Source organism: Pteronotus mesoamericanus, unplaced genomic scaffold (genome assembly GCF_021234165.1).
Source record: "Pteronotus mesoamericanus isolate MK-2021 breed Mesoamerican mustached bat unplaced genomic scaffold, CSHL_Meso_final scaffold_36, whole genome shotgun sequence".
Classification (NCBI taxonomy): domain Eukaryota; kingdom Metazoa; phylum Chordata; class Mammalia; order Chiroptera; family Mormoopidae; genus Pteronotus; species Pteronotus mesoamericanus.
Window position 1 is genome coordinate 28468763 of NW_026555313.1, and position 16566 is coordinate 28485328.

The window sequence follows — 16566 nt, forward strand, 5'->3', positions numbered from 1 at the left end:
GTGTGAACATTTGGGAGCTTTTGGTAAAATGTGCAGTGTGTGACTTCTCAACAGAAACACTCACTACAAGCCAGAGAAGGGAGTGGCAAAAAATATTCCAAGTAATGAAAACCAAAGGCCTGCAACCAAGACCGTTCTACCCAGCAAGGCTCTCAATTAAAATGGAAGGTGAATTAAGGGATTTCCCTGACAAAAGAAGGCTAAAAGAATACATCTCCACCAAACCAGCATTGCAAAATATGCTAAAGGGACTGCTTTAAGAAGATGAAGAAAAAGAATCTATGAACACCCAGTTCCTTTCACAGTCACCAATGCTTGACATTACCAATATTTTTAATACTTATTAATCTGATTGTGAAAATGATGTGTTATTTTTTAAAATTTATTTTTTCATATACACTTGTCTCTGCCTACCCCCCACCACTATCTCTTGCCCCCTCCCTCGCTCAATCCTTCCCTCCCTCCCTCAACTCTTCCCCTTTGATTTGTCCATGAGTCCTTGCTATATGTTCCTTGACTTTCCCCTTCCCTTCCTTTTCCCCCGCCCCCCTCCCTCCTTCCCTCTTGTCTCTGTTGATTTCTTGTCCTTTCAGTGTTGCTGGTCTTATTTTCCTTTCACCTTTGTATTGTTGGTTAGGTTCCGCTTACAGGTGAGCTCATATGGTATTTGTCTTTCGCCCCCTGGCTTATGTCGCTTAGCATAATGCTCTCCAGTTCCATCCATGCTGTCATGAAGTTTAGTAGTTCTTTTTTTCTTTCTGCTGAGTAGTATTCCATTGTGTAAATGTACCATAGTTTTTTGATCCAGTCATCTACTGATGGGCATTTAGGTTGCTTCCAACATTTGGCTATTACAAACTGTGCTGCTATGAACATTGGGGTGCATGGGTTCTTTTGAATTGGCTTTTTGGTGTTCCTAGGGTATAGTCCCAGCAGGGGAATCGCTGGATCAAAAGGCAGTTCCATTTTCAGATTTTTGAGGAAATTCCACACTGTTTTCCACAATGGCTGCACCAGTCTGCATTCTCACCAACAGTGTACTAGGGTTCCCTTTTCTCCACAGCCTCGCCAGCACCTGTTGTTCGTGGATCTGTTTATGATGGCCATTCTGACCGGTGTGAGGGGGTACCTCATGGTGGTTTTGATCTGCATGAAATGTTTCTGTCTTTTTAGGCGGGCCTGTATTGCTATGAACTTCCCTCTCAGGACCGCCTTTGCTGTGTCCCATAGGTTTTGGACTGTTGTCTGTTCATTTTCATTTGTTTCCAGAAATTTTTTGATTTCTTTTCTTATCTCATTATTGACCAATTCATTGTTTAATAGTCTACTGTTCAGTCTCCATGAGTTTGCAAGTTTTTGAAGTTTCTCTTTGAGGTTGATTTCCAGTTTCAAGCTCTTGTGGTCTGAGAAAAAGTTTGGTATTATTTCAATCTTTCTGAATTTGCTGAGGTTTGCTTTGTGTCCTATCATATGGTCTATCTTTGAAAAACTGCCATGAGCATTTGAAAAGAATGTGTATTTTTCTTCTTTGGGATGTAAGGTTCTATATATGTCAGTTAAGGCTATTTGATTCAGTGCGTCTTTCAGCTCCACAATATCTTTATTAATGTTTTTTTTGGAAGATCTGTCCATTTTTGACAGTGGGGTGTTGAAATCCCCTACTATCAGTGTGTTGCTGTCTATATGTTTTTTGAAGTCATCCAACAATTTCCTTATATACTTGGGGGTTCCTATATTAGGAGCATACAGGTTTACAATGTTGATGTCTTCTTGATAGATTCTTCCTTTAAGTATGATAAAGTGCCCCTCTGGGTCTCTCTGTATGGCCTTTGCTTTGAAATCTACTTTGTCTGTTACAAGTATGGCAACCCTGGCCTTTTTCTCTTGCCCATTTGCTTGGAATATTTTTTTCCATCCCTTTACTTTCAATCTGTGTAGGTCTTTTGCTCTGAGGTGGGTCTCGTGTAGGCAGCATATGTGTGGGTCATGTTTTCTTATCCATTCAGCTACCCTGTGTCTCTTGATTGGGGCATTTAGTCTATTTACATTGAGAGTTATTACTGATAGATAGAAGTTTATTCATTTCTTCTCTTTGTACCTGTGTTTTTCTCTTTCTCACTCTTTTATTTCATCTTCTTAAACCAGTCCCTTTAGCATATCTTGGAGTGCTGGTTTGGTAGAGATGTATTCTTTTAGCCTTTTTTTTTTGTCTGGGAAACTCCTTATTTTCCCTTCTATTTTAATTGAGAGCCTAGCTGGATAGAGCAGCCTTGGTTGTAGGCCCTTGCTTTTCATTACTTGGAATTTTTGTTGCCATTCCCTTCTGGCCTGTAGTGTTTCTGTTGAGAAGTCAGCTCCTAGCCATATCGGGGTCCCCTTTTATGTTACTTTCTCCTTCTCCCTTGCTGCCTTGAGGATTCTCTCTGTCTTTGATAGTTGCCATTTTAATGATGATGTGTCTTGGAGTAGACCTCCTTGAGTCCCTCTTGAGTGGGGTCCTCTGTGCCTCCTGGATCCATGAGAGCCTTTCCTCAAATTGGGGAAATTTTCCATCATTAGTTTTTCGAGGAGGTTCTCTATCCCTTGCTCCTCTTCTTCTCCTTCTGGTATCCCTATTATACAGATATTATTTCATTTCAAGATGTCCTGCATTTTCCTAAATGCCTCTTCATTCTTTTTGAGTCTTTTTTTCCATTTCTTCTTCTTTCTGGAGCTTTTTTCTACCTTATCCTCCATCTCACTGATTCGATCCTCGGCTTCATCCAGCCTGCTTTTGATTCCTTCTACTGTGTTCTTCAATTCAGAAATGGTATTTTTCATATCCTCTTGAGTCTTCTTGATAGTTTCTATGTCCTTTTCCACATTGATATAATTTGTTGTAAGATCCTCATAGTTTCTGTGCAGTTTCTCATACTTATCTTTGAGCTGGCTGAGCTCATTGAGCTTCCTTAGAACCCTTGTTTTGAATTCAATATCTCATAGTTTCCTTGCCTCTATTTCATTTAGCTCTCTCTGTGGGGAGTCCCCTTTTCCACTCATTTGGGGGGAACTTCTTTTTCTTCCCATTTTTGTGAGAGTCTGTTAAGTTATTTATTTATTTATTTATTTATTTATTTATTTTTGCTTCTGCTTCAATTGGGCTGTCTATATTTCCTGATTTTGTGGATTAAACTTCTATGGTAGTAGATGTGTCTTTTTATTTGTTTGTTTGTTTATTTATTTATTTCCTTTACTTTTTTTTCTGGGCCTGCCTTTGATGATGTCAGTTGTTGAGCCTATATGACCTTGGGTTGTTTGTTTGAGCCTTCCAGGAGTCTACTGTCTGTGTCTGACTCCTGCTTTGGGCAGCTCTGTGACCCCTTCGGCCAGGGATCCACTATTTCTGTGGATTGCTCTGCAGTATCACGCCAGCTCCTTGAGCGCGCTCCCTGGCGCGGCAGCATCCCCCACCTGTCTGGGTTCGCATGTGCTTGCCCCAGCCCAGGGGGCTTCTTTGCGACCTCCCGTATTCGTCTGGCCCCCCAGGCCGGCAGGCACCCCGGCACTGGTCAGTTTAGGGTCTTCTATTGTGTGCTTTCCCCGCTTTTGGCTCTTTGGATGCGTTGCCTGCCCTTGCCAAATGGAGACTACAGAAATAGGAGGAAGTCAGCTCCAGGACTCTCCAGGTAATCCTGTCTCCAGTCTTTCCTCAGGGGTCTCTGGGCAGCTCTGTGACTCCTTCGGCCAAGGATCCACTATTTGTGCGGATGGCGTTGCAATCGTGGGCAGTCTGGTTCGCGCGAGCCCGGCCTCTCCCTCTTTGGGGGCGTGCCCTGCTTGCCCAGAATGGAGACTACGGAATGGGGCGGGAGTTGGGACTCCCGGTTCCTCCTCCGGTTCTTTCCCCAACGCCTCCATCTCCAGTCTCTCTTCAAGGCTCTCAATGCAGCTGTGTGACCCCTTTGGCCAGGGATCCTCTATTTCTTCCAGCCAGTCTGCACTCAGTCCCCCAGCTCACATGCACAAGCTGTGTGCGGAGCGCACAAAAGGCAGGTTAATTGATTCCCTTCTGCCTGAGCGAGATGGTAGCTGCAGAGTGGGAGGTGCGTTATCACCGGGGCTCCACCGGCCGCAGTCTCGGTTCTCTTCACAAAGTTTTCCTCTCCAGTCTTTTCCCAGGCACCAGCCCACCCTGCTTCCGCCTCTACCCAGAGATCAAGGAGGGTGGCTGCCACTGCAACTTTTGCGTTTGCCCTTTAAATGTCTCTTTGCATCCCCAGCCACCTGTCTCTGGCAGAGAGTGCCCTGAGCTTTTCGGGGTTGCATTTTGTCTGTATTTTCCTGGTTTTAGCTGCTGTAGCTTAGAGGTCCCTGTTTATGATTCAGACCCCGTTCTTCTCTGGGGGCACTAACTGGCCGTTTCAATGTCCCTCTGCTGCTGGTGCCCGTGGGCACCCAGCCCGCCCTCTGGAGCCTCCACCACACTTCTCACCCGTTGGGATGCATGAGAATTGAATCCACTGTCTGTCCGTGGCTCTAAGGCTCCTCTCCCACTATCGTTCCATTGTTTTCCAGGTGATTACTCCACTATTTAGTCGCAATTCCAGTTTGGTCTTGGGAGGAGGAGGTCAGCGTGACTCCCATTCGCTCCTCCGCCATCTTTCCACCTGATGTGTTATTTTAATTTTTACTTTATTATTTGTTGAAACTAAATCTGTTTTTGTATATTTCTTGCCTATTTCTATTATTTTAAAACAGCTTTAAGTGACTTTTTCGTATTCTTTATCCATTTTTTGATTAAATGTTTGTAGAATTGTTGCCCTAAAAAAAATAACAAAAAACCCCACTATTAACCCTTTTTTAAGTGTATTGCAAATACTTTCCTATTCTTTGTCCTTTAACTTTCTTTATATATATATTACTGTATAGTCTTAAATGTTTAATAGTCATATTGTCAATATTTTACTTTATACCTCTGGGTTTGAATATGTTACTTCAGGGTAATAAAAATATTATTTTATATTTTCTCCAAAAACTCCTTAGATTTTACATATTGATTTTTAACTCACCTGAATATTTCTTGTATAATGGTGAAATAGGGCTCTATATTTGTTTTATTTCAAGTAGTAGTGGTCCATGAACCTTATTTGTTCAATAAGCCTTATTTTCCTCATTGACTTGAAATATCAGTTTAATCATATGTTACATTTTTTAGACAGATATATATATTTGTTTCTAAAACACTCATTTTATTTCATTGATCTACTTGATTATTTCTGTGCTGGTGTCATGTTGGTTTAATTGCTGAGAATTTATAAGGGATTTAATTTTTTTAATTTTATAATGGATTTTGACATTTAAAAAATGAGTAAAATCATTCTGTATTAAAAAAAAAAAGAAAGAAAGAAAGGAACTCCTACCTTTTGTGACATCATGGATGGAACTGGAGAATATTATGCTAAGTGAAATAAACCAGTCAATGAAAGACAAATACCATATGATCTCACCTATAAGCAGAATCTATTCAAGAAAATAAACTAACGAACAAAATAAACCACAGGCACGGAAACATGGAGCAGGCTGAAAGTGACCAGAGGGGATGGGGAAGAAGGACAATGCTGGGAAGAAGAAGGGACTCGACAAAGAACATGTATGAGTGACCCATGGACATCGACAACAGAGAGAGAATTGACTGTCGGAGAGGGGAGCAGGGTGGGATGGGTGGAGGAGGGAAAAGGGGGGTAAATTGAGGCAACTGTAATAGAATCAAGATGATTTAAAAATAAAATTAAAAAAAAAAGAAAAAATCTGCAGCATGCTAGGACAGGCTATTTGTATGGAAAAGGCACTGGAATGGTTTGGGTGGGCTCTCAAGTTGGGTTGGCAGAGTCTCTGGGAATTGCCAGGGTGGGGCAAAGGTGTTAGCCAGGTTAATGGAGATTCAAACTTGGGGTCTGCTTGTGCCTGCTGGATAGCTTGGGAGAGGGCTCAACAAAGGAACAATGGTTTCCACCAGCACCCCCTCCAGCCCCCATCCTGAAAAGCCAGACAATTCAGTTCCTCCCTCTATGTCCCTGTTACTTTTTGAGCCTCTGCCCCAACCCTGGAGCTCAGAATAAGTTTGTCAGTGAATAAGTCCATGTTTAGGACCTTTAAGAGGAACTCTTGGGACTCCAGAAGCCCTCCATCTCAGCCATACTCCCCGCTGATTTTCAGAGCCAGCAGTTATGGGAACTTCTCTTCCTGGCACTGGAACCCTGGGCTTGCTAGCCTGGTGTGGGACTGGGACCCCTTGATCCTCAGGAGGGACCTCCACAGCCAAGATATCCCTCCCTACTTTTAACCATCACAAATGGGCTTGGGACCAGCCTGTTCAGCCTCTTGCCCCTCCTACCAGTCTCCACTTGGCTATTCCTTTATATCCTTAGTTACAAGACTTCTGTTCAGCTAGACTTCAAGTGGTTCTCATTGATGATTGTTCTGTATTTTAGTTGTAACTTTGTGTGGTCATGGGAAGAGGCCAGCACAGTGTTCACCTACTCCAACGGCTTAACCAGAAGCCGATTGTTAATTTTAAAATAAGGTAAATAATTTTAAGTGGTTTTCCTAGGCTTCTGACAAGTCAACATCTATTTCTGATATTGTTCAGTTGTTTTTTCATCCAAGGAGTCAGGAGTTCCTAGGAGTCCCAGGAGTTTTTCAGTGTACTTGAAGTCACTGAGATTCACCTATATGAATGGTCTATGTGAAACAATTATAATTGGGAATATTTTCAAAGTTAAGAAAACATTTCTTCAGTACAACTCAAAGTGTAATGTGGTGATAGAAATGTATGCAGAGAAGAAAATGGCTTAGTTGGATAAATTTACAAAGTTTTTGAAAATGTAAGGTGTTCAAATACTTCACTGTACGTAGTAAACTATTATCCATCAGCAGTTACTTCTGTGAAAAATATTTGACTCTCATGTGTTTTTGAACAAATAATGTTAACAGTGAACTTCTGGTCTATGGACTTCATATTCTTCAGTCCCATGAATTTTTGTTGTAAATAGAGGTAAATCCTTACTCCCCCTAACCCACAACAGCTCAATGTTTTGCAGTGGTAAGATTTCAAGATTTTTTTCAGTGCAGAGTCAAAATTGAAATTTTTCTGAATGAGGACTTTTCTCAATTACTATTATTGAACTCTGATTTTGGAAATTAGCTTTTGCTATGGACTTGATAATGTTTCTCAATGAATTGAACCTAAAACTACAAGGTAAAATAGACCTTATATATAAAACTTACACTGCAATAAAGTCATTTTGATGACAACTCATATTTGTTTGAATCACAAGTAATATTAAGCTGCTTTATTCATTTCCTATGTCATCAAAAATTAAAACAAGAAGTGAGATCTCCATCCCACTCATATTTGCAGGGAATATATTTCTCAAGCTCAACCTATAGTTCCAGCAGTATCTTTTGGACCTCAACACACATGCAAAGTAAAGCCCCATATTCATGCATTTGAGAGACTGCCAGTTAACCTTCAACTGAAGTGATTAATATATACTGTAACATAACATACTAAAAGGCAAATATAAAGAAAGAATATAATTATATATGTATTTTATAAATGCCTCAAGCAATTAATATTCTCAAAATTATATGCTCATGATTGATATCAGTATTTGGCAGTACCTCTTTGTATGACAGACATTTTCTTATTATATTAGACAGAAGTACTGGCACCTACATCATATTATCCATTTTGCCTGTTAGCCTACAAAGCCTCAAGATTTAATATCTGGCCCTTACTGGAAAAGGGAAGGGGAGAGGGGGGTTGGGAGGGGAAGGGAGGGGAGTGGTTTCCTGAAAACAGAACCATGGGTTTTGGGGATTTTTTTGAGAGAGAGAGGGGAAGGGAGGGAGAAGGGGAGGGAGGGAAGCATCGATTGGTTCCTCTGGAATGCACCCCCAATCAGGTACCAAACACGCAACCCAGGTTTGTGCCCCTCATCGGGAATCAAACCAGCGACTTTTCACTTTGTGGGATGATGCCCAACTGAGCCACACCAGTCAGGGCAAGACTGTTGGTGTTTGAAAATTACAAGGACACTTCATTAAAAGTGGCACTGAAGGATTGCTCTCTAGAAAATGTTTAGTTAAGTATGAAATCTAATTATGATGATTTAGCAAACAGCCTTGTCTGTAGTCATGTTATTTAATTAAAAGTAGAATTGAACCTAAGGCTACATCTTGCTGCCATAAACTAAACATGTACAATTTGGTTTCTGCAACCACAACCATCTGTCTCACATCAATGCTGCCAATTTGAATTTTTATTAGCTTTATAATTTAGTTTGTATTTCATTTGTACATCTTGCTTTGACTTCAGACATCAATAAGGTCTAAGTACTTTACGTATTTGCTCCTATAGGTAACATTATTAAAAAATCATCTTGTCACAGCTCTGAGGTCTATTTTTTTTCCTTTAAAAGGATCCAGTTAAATACTTGAATTTGAGAAATACTGCCTTGAATCAAACTTCCCCATTATAACAACAACTCTCAGATATTAGATGTGAACATAGATGAGAATCCCTTAATCTTCCCAGATGCATTTTCATTTACTGGAAAGGAATGCTACAAATACACATAGAATTCCTGTCTCTTCAGGAAGTGCTAAAAATTTAAGTGAAATATTTTTCATCCAGAGGTCATGGAAATGGTGGAGTGTCCAGAAGAGGCCATATTAGGCAAAACCAATCTGGATAAAAGTCTGGCCTTACCTTTCCAAATGCAGTGGTTCTCAAACTTAATGTGCACGGAGTCACCTGGAGTGTTTGTTTAACATGGAGATTGCATAACTTTTCTCCCAGATTTTCATTCAGTAATTCTAGAATGAGGCTCTGGAATATTCACTCCTAACAAACATCTCAGAACGTTTTGACCTGATGATGCAATGACTGCCATATTTTGAGGAACCTGTTAATGGCTCTTGGTTTTCATGGGCTTTGTTCTGGACTTCACTTCAGGACCAAGAGGATCTTTCATAAAGCTCCAAGTTTATTTCTTCTATGAGAACTCCTACCGTAAGAGGTAGCATAGGAAGAAGGTTCAGCCCATTCCACCTTGGTATTTTATTCACTGTTATTACAAATCTTTATACGTGTTTGAAGAACTTTCTAGGATATAGTGGTGCCCTGGGCTATTATTATGTTTATAATTACCTAGAAGTAACTCAGGTTTAAAGTTTGAACGACTGAATAAGTAAACTTTCACTTGACCAAGACTCACTGTCTATCAATCTAGTTATTTTTTAGAGCCTTAAATAATATAAACAATCTCAACAGTCTTACAATTTAATGAATTTTTCCTGAAATCACTGAAGCTTCAAACATATATTTAAAAAACCCTTTTTTCTTGCCTACAAGAGAGATGAATATGTTCATTCTAGATAAAAATCGTTAGTCAACTCTCTTGAGTCAACCCCACGCACGCAGTTTGTTGTGTGTGAGCCAAAAATAGTCCCTGCTCTCTAGTACTTGCATCTCTTCACCTTCAAGATGCCTGAGGAAGTACACCATGGAGAGGAGGAGGTGGAGACTTTTGCTTTCCAGGCAGAAATTGCCCAACTCATGTCTCTCATCATCAATACCTTCTACTCTAACAAGGAAATTTTCCTTCGGGAGTTAATTAGTAATGCTTCTGATGCCTTGGACAAGATACGCTATGAGAGCCTGACTGACCCTTCCAAGTTGGTCGGTGGTAAAGAGCTGAAAATTGACATCATCCCCCACCCTCAGGAACGCACTTTGACTCTGGCAGACACAGGCATTGGCATGACCAAAGCTGATCTTGTAAATAATCTGGGAACCATTGCCAAGTCCAGTACAAAAGCATTTATGGAAGCTCTGCAGGCTGGTGCAGACATCTCCATGATTGGACAGTTTGGTGTTGGCTTTTATTCTGCCTACCTGGTGGCAGAGAAAGTAGTTGTGATCACAAAACACAACGATGATGAGCAGTATGCCTGGGAGTCTTCTGCTGGGGGTTCCTTCACTGTGCAAGCTGACCATGGTGAGCCCATTGGCCAGGGTACCAAAGTGATCCTTCACCTTAAAGAAGACCAGACAGAGTACTTAGAGGAGAGGTGGGTCAAAAAAGTGGTGAAGAAGCACTCACAGTTCATAGGTTATCCCATAACCCTTTATTTGGAGAAGGAATGAGGGAAAGAAATCAGTGATGATGAAGCAGAGGAAGAGAAAGGGGACAAAGAAGACGAAGATAAAGATGATGAGGAGAAACCCAAGACTGAAGATGTGGGCTCAGATGAGGGGCATGATAGTGCTAAGGATAAGAAAAAGAAAACAAAGAAGATTAAGGAGAAATACATCAATCATGAAGAACTGAACAAGACCGAGCCCATTTGGACCAGGAACCCTGATGACATCACCCAGGAGGAATATGGAGAGTTCTATAAGAGCCTTACCAATGACTGGGAAGACCACTTGGCAGTCAAGCACTTCTCTGTAGAAGGTCAGTTGGAATTCAGGGCATTGCTGTTCATTCCCCGTCAGGCTCCCTTTGACCTCTTTGAGAACAAGAAGAATAAGAACAATATCAAACTGTATGTCCGTCGTGTGTTCATCATGGACAGCTGTGATGAGTTGATACCGGAGTATCTCAACTTCATCCGTGGTGTGGTTGACTCTGAAGACCTGCCCCTGAACATCTCCCAAGAAATGCTTCAGCAGAGTAAAATCTTGAAGGTCATTCGTAAAAACATTGTTAAGAAGTGCCTTGAGCTCTTCTCTGAGCTGGCAGAAGACAAAGAGAACTATAAGAAATTCTATGAGGCATTCTCTAAAAACCTAAAGCTTGGGATACATGAGGACTCAACTAATCGCTGGCGCCTCTCCGAGCTTCTGCGCTATCACACCTCCCAGTCTGGAGATGAAATGACTTCTCTTTCGGAATATGTCTCTCACATGAAGGAGACCCAGAAGTCTATCTATTACATCCCTGGTGAGAGCAAAGAGCAGGTTGCCAACTCTCCTTTTGTGGAGTGAGTACGGAAGCGGGGCTTTGAGGTGTAGTGTATATGACAGAACCTATCGATGAGTACTGTGTGCAGCAGCTCAAGGAGTTTGATGGGAAGAGTTTGGTCTCAGTTACCAAGGAGGGCCTGGAGCTACCTGAGGATGAAGAGGAGAAGAAGAAAATGGAAGAGAGCAAGGCCAAGTTTGAAAACCTCTGCAAACTCATGAAAGAGATCTTGGATAAGAAGGTTGAGAAGGTGACAATCTCCAATAGGCTTATGTCTTCACCCTGCTGCATTGTGACTGGCACCTGCGGCTAGACAGCTAACATGGAGCGTATCATGAAAACCCAGGCACTTCGTGATAACTCCACAATGGGCTACATGATGGCCAAAAAGCACCTGGAAATTAACCCTGACCACCCCATTGTGGAGACTCTACGGCAGAAGGCAGAGGCAGACAAGAATGACAAGGCTGTCAAGGATCTTGTAGTGTTGCTGTTTGAAACTGCACTGCTCTCTTCTGGCTTCTCACTTGAAGATCCCCAGACCCATTCCAACTGCATCTATCGCATAATCAAGCTAGGTATAGGCATTGATGAAGATGAAGTAACAGCAGAAGAACCCAGTGCTGCTGTTCCTGATGAGATACCCCCCCCTTGAGGGTGATGAGGATGCCTCTTGCATGGAAGAAGTAGACTAGGAGTTTCTACCTGCAGACCTTGTATCCTCTGTGTAGTGTCTTCATGGCTTCCCTAGCAGCCCTGAGTGGCCCTAGTCCACCTGGTTTTCCTCTGCTGTTTAGTGGGTTTTTTTTTTCCCTCTCCTGTCTTTGCCCAAGGCAGGTTACAAGGGCCTCAAAGCCTTCCTTTCTCATATTTGACATTGGGTTTGAATGTTGTTGTGTATTGTTTTTTATTTTGTTCTGAAATTAAAGTATGCAAAATTAAAAAAAAAAATCATTAGTCAAGAGATCAAAGATGGCAGAGAAGTGAGTGGAAGTCACGCTGACCTCCACCCAGGACCAACCTGGAATTACAACTAAATTGTGGAGAAATCACCTGGAACAAAGAACTGAACAATAGCGAAAGAGGAGCCTTGTAACCTCGGAGACAGAAGAATCAGCTTTAGCGCAATCTACCTGGTAAGGAGTGCGGTACAGACCTGAGAAGGCGGGCGGGGCGCCTATGGGCGGCAGCACCAGAAGGATATGGAAACGGCCAGTTGGGTCCCCCTGAGAAGAGCAGGGTCTAAACCAAAAGCGGGGATCTCTAGCCTACAGCACCAGAGCCCAGAAAGTACACGGGAAACAGCCAGTTGTGAAAGAGGCAGCATCGCAGCGACAGGCGGCTAGAGACACAAGGAGCCTTCTAAAGGGCCAACGCAAAATTTTTACTTGCAGACACCCTGGTCTCTGGCAAAGGCAGGGGCAGAGTGGGATAGATACACCTGAGAGGAGACTGGGGAATGATGCAGTGGGGAGAGAACTGAGAGAGTAGCCGGCCGGATCTCGGTGCCGACTAATCCCCCATGTGTCAGCAGCCATCTTGCTCAGGCAGAGACCACTGCCCCTGAGTGGCAGCAGCGTCTGAGGACCCAATAGCCCTGCCCCCAGGTGGGATTCCACCCCGCCCTGTGCTGTCTAAGCCGCCTGCTGAGTGCAGAGGGGCAGCCACAGAGAGTAGATCCCTGCCTAAAGGGAGCACGCAGGGGTCCAGAGACACTTGCGGAGAGACTGGAGACGGAGGCTTTGGGGAGAGAAGAGAGCGAGAGTAGCTGGCAGGATCCCTGTACTGACACCTCACCCATATGGCTGCAGCTAGAGAGGACCCAACAAACCTCACCCCGAGGAGGGACTCCGCCCCGCCCTGAACTGTCTAAGGCAGCCTGCTGAGTGCAGAGTGACTAGATTAACAGCTGAAGGAGACAGCCACAAACAGTAGATTCCTGGAAGTCTCCAACAGACTGCCTAAGGCCAGACAGGGACGACATCTGACATCATCAGAGACGGATCCAGAAAGTAAAAACGGCGGTCTCCTACCAGAGAAGTTCACACCACCAAGTCAGGAAATCAAGATACATCAATCGAAGATGCAGCAGCAAAAAAAGAGGAGTCTCACAAATAATGGGAAGACAAAGAAACACCCCCCAATCGAAGGGAAAGGAGGAATCCCCCAAAAGAGAACTAAATGAAATAGAGGCAAGGAAACTATCAGATATTGAGTGCAAAACAATGGTTCTAAGGAACCTCAATGAGCTCAGTGAGCTCAGAGAGAAATGCAAAAAACTACAGGGAAACTACATGGAACTTACTGCAAACTATATCAGCATGACAAAGGGCATGAAACTATCAATAAGAGACAAGAGGACATGAAGAATACAATTTCTGAGTTGAAGAACACAGTAGAAGGAATCAAAAACAGGCTAGATGAAGCTGAGGACCGAATCAGCGAGCTGGAGGACAAGGTAGAAAAAAGCTCCCAGAAAGACCAAGAACACGAAAAAGACTCAAAAAGAATGAAGAGGCATTTAGGGAAATGCAGGACAACCTGAAACAAAATAATATTCATACAATAGGGATACCAGAAGAAGAGGATGAGGAAGGAATAGAGAACCTATTTGAAAAAGTCATGATGGAAAACTTCCCTAATTGGAGGAGAGAAAGAGTCACACAAGTCCAGGAAGCACAGAGGGTCCCACTCAAGAGGAACCCAAGGAGGCCCACTCCAAGACACATCATCGCCACAATGGCAAATATCGAAGACAAAGAGGGAATCCTAAAGGCAGCAAGGGAGAACCAGCTAGTAATGTACAAGGGAGCCCAGATACGGCTAGCAGCTGACTTCTCAACAGAAACACTGCAAGCCGGAAGGGAATGGCAAGAAACATTTCAAGTCATGAAAAGCAAAGGCCTGCAACCAAGACTGCTCTACCCAGCAAGGCTCTCCATTAAAATGGAAGGCAAAATAAGGAATTTCCCAGACAAAAGAAAGCTAAAAGAATACACCTCCACCAAACCAGCACTGCAAAATATGCTAAAGGGACTGCTTTAAGAAAATGAAGAAAAAGAGTCTATGAATACCCAGTTCCTTTCACAGTTGCCAATACTTGATAAACCAATATTTTTTAATACATATTAATCTGTGGCAATGATGTGTTACTTTAATTATTCCTTTATTATTTGTTGAAACTAAACCTGTTTTTGTATATTTCTTGCCTATTTCTATTATTTTTAAAAAGCTTTAAATGACTTTTTGGTATTCTTTATACATTTTTTTTTACATTTGGTTTATTTTAATTTTTATTTATTTTTTTCAATATATTTTATTGATCACAGTTGTTCCAATTTTCCCCCTTTCCCTCCCTCCACCTGGTATCACCCATTCCCTCCAGCAATCCTCCCTGCCCCTCTTAGCTCATGTCCATGGGTAATGCATACAAGTTCTTTGGCTATTCCATTTCCTATACTGTTCTTAACATCCCCCCTGTCTATTCTGGACCTACCAATTTGTATTTCTTAATCCCTGAACCTTTCCCCCCATTCTCTACCTTCCCCCTCCCAACTGATAACACTCCAAATTATCTCCATATTTATGATTCTGTTTCTGTTCTGTTTGTTTGCTTAGTTTGTTTTCTAGATCCAATTGTTGATAGTTGCGTATTGCCATTTTGATTAAATGTTTGTAGAATTTTTTCCCTAAAGAAACAAATAAACCATTAACCTTTTTTAGGTGTGTTGCAAACACTTTCCTATTCCATTACTTGTCCTTTAACTTTTTTTATACATATATTACTGTACAGCCTTAAATGTTTAATATAGTCATATTGTCAATATTTTACTTTATACCTCTGGGTTTGAATATGTTACTTTTGGGTAAGAAAAAATATTATTTGGTATTTTCTCCAAAAACTCCTTAGAGTCTACATATTGATTTTTAACTCACCTGAACATTTCTTGTATAATGTGTGAAATGGGGCTCTATATTTGTTTTATTTCAAGTAATAAATGGTGGTAAAAAGTGGTTCATGCGCCCTATTTGTTGAATAAGCCTTATTTTACCCATTGATTTGAAATATCAACTTAATCATGTATTACATTGTTAGACAGATATATACGTTTGTCTCTAGAATGCTCATTATATTGCATTGATCTACTTGATTATTTCTGTGCTGGTGTCATGTTGGTTTAATTGCTGAGACTTTATAATGGTTTTAAATTTTTTAATATTTTCTAATTAACTTTGACATTAAAAAAATAAATAAAATCAATCTGCATCTAAGAAAGAAAGAAAAAGGAAGAGAGAGAGAGATGGAACTCCTACCTTTCGTGACAACATGGATGGAACTGGAGAATATTAAGCTAAGGGAAATAAGCCAGTTGATGAAAGACAAATACCATATGATCTCACCTATAAGTGGACTTTATTCAACAAAGTAAACTAACAAACAAGGTAAACCACAGGCATGGAAACATGGAGCAGACTGAAAGTGACCAGAGGGGATGGGGAGAGAGGACAATGGTGGAAAGAAGGGCAAGGGACTACACAAAGAACATGTATGAATGACCCATGGACATGGACAACAGAGTGGGAATTGACTGTGGGAGCGGGGGGTGGTGGTGGGATGAGTGGAGGGGGTAAAGGGGGAAAAATAGAGACAACTGTAATAGAATAAACATGGTTTATAAATTTAAAAAAAACTATAAAAAATAAAATTAAAAAATAATTTAAAAAAATCATTAATCCAGCTCATTAGTTTTTATGATTAATATAGAATCTGTACTATACTGAATAGAAGACTCAGTACAGGTCACCAAAAACCCAGTGTCTATAGAGAAGAGTTTAAATAACAAGTCACCTAAAATCAGGCCACTTCCTAAGCTAATATTGTTGAAGAATCCAGAGTTTTGACCTGTGATTTTTAATGGCTACGTTTGTACAAATTAACACTCCAGTCCCTACAACCCAATGCCAATCAAAATGTAATACATTATTAGAAACAAAACCTTTCTCTAGGGAGGAAAATACTTTTAGCACTGGAAAATTACAGTATCACGGCTCACCTCGTGGCAAAAGCTCCAAGGAAGTAATTTCCAGTCACAGCTCAGCTCCTGATGTCGACGTGACTGAAGGGGGCTTCGGTTCACTGCCCAGTTTGCTCATCCGTGATTCTAGAACAGCACATGTACCTTACAAATGGATCATGAGGTGCAGCAAACCAAGTGATGGTAGCATTTTCGCAATTCAAGGTTTGAAATTAGAAACTCAGGGTTTGGGATATCCCCCACACACCCATTAATGACTCTCTGCTATTTTAACTATTGTTTCTTTATTCTCAGTTTCGAAACCTTCCAGTCAGATCACTTTGGACCCCCTGACCCTGATGTCTCCCTGGCTTCAGTCTCTGCTGGTGAAACCCCAAACAAGCTTCCTGATGAACATAACTCCTGACTCACAGCTCACCCTCCCTTCCTAGCGACCTCCGGCTCCACTTACAGGGCTCACTGCCATGCCCTGGCCCATGCTGTCTTTGGACAAGCCTGCCAGCTAGCCAGCCAGCCAG

At 41.7% G+C, this 16566-nt stretch overlaps 1 protein-coding gene across 1 annotated transcript; it reads left to right on the plus strand.

The window, feature by feature from the left end:
* Positions 1 to 9443: 9443 nt before the first annotated feature.
* LOC129085920 (heat shock protein HSP 90-beta-like) lies at positions 9444 to 11707 on the plus strand. Its single transcript, XM_054592322.1, is given in 3 exon segments — positions 9444 to 11056; positions 11059 to 11655; positions 11657 to 11707. Coding segments are annotated over 3 exon segments (2175 nt in total). The 5' UTR covers positions 9444 to 9529.
* The last annotated feature ends 4859 nt before the right edge of the window (positions 11708 to 16566 follow it).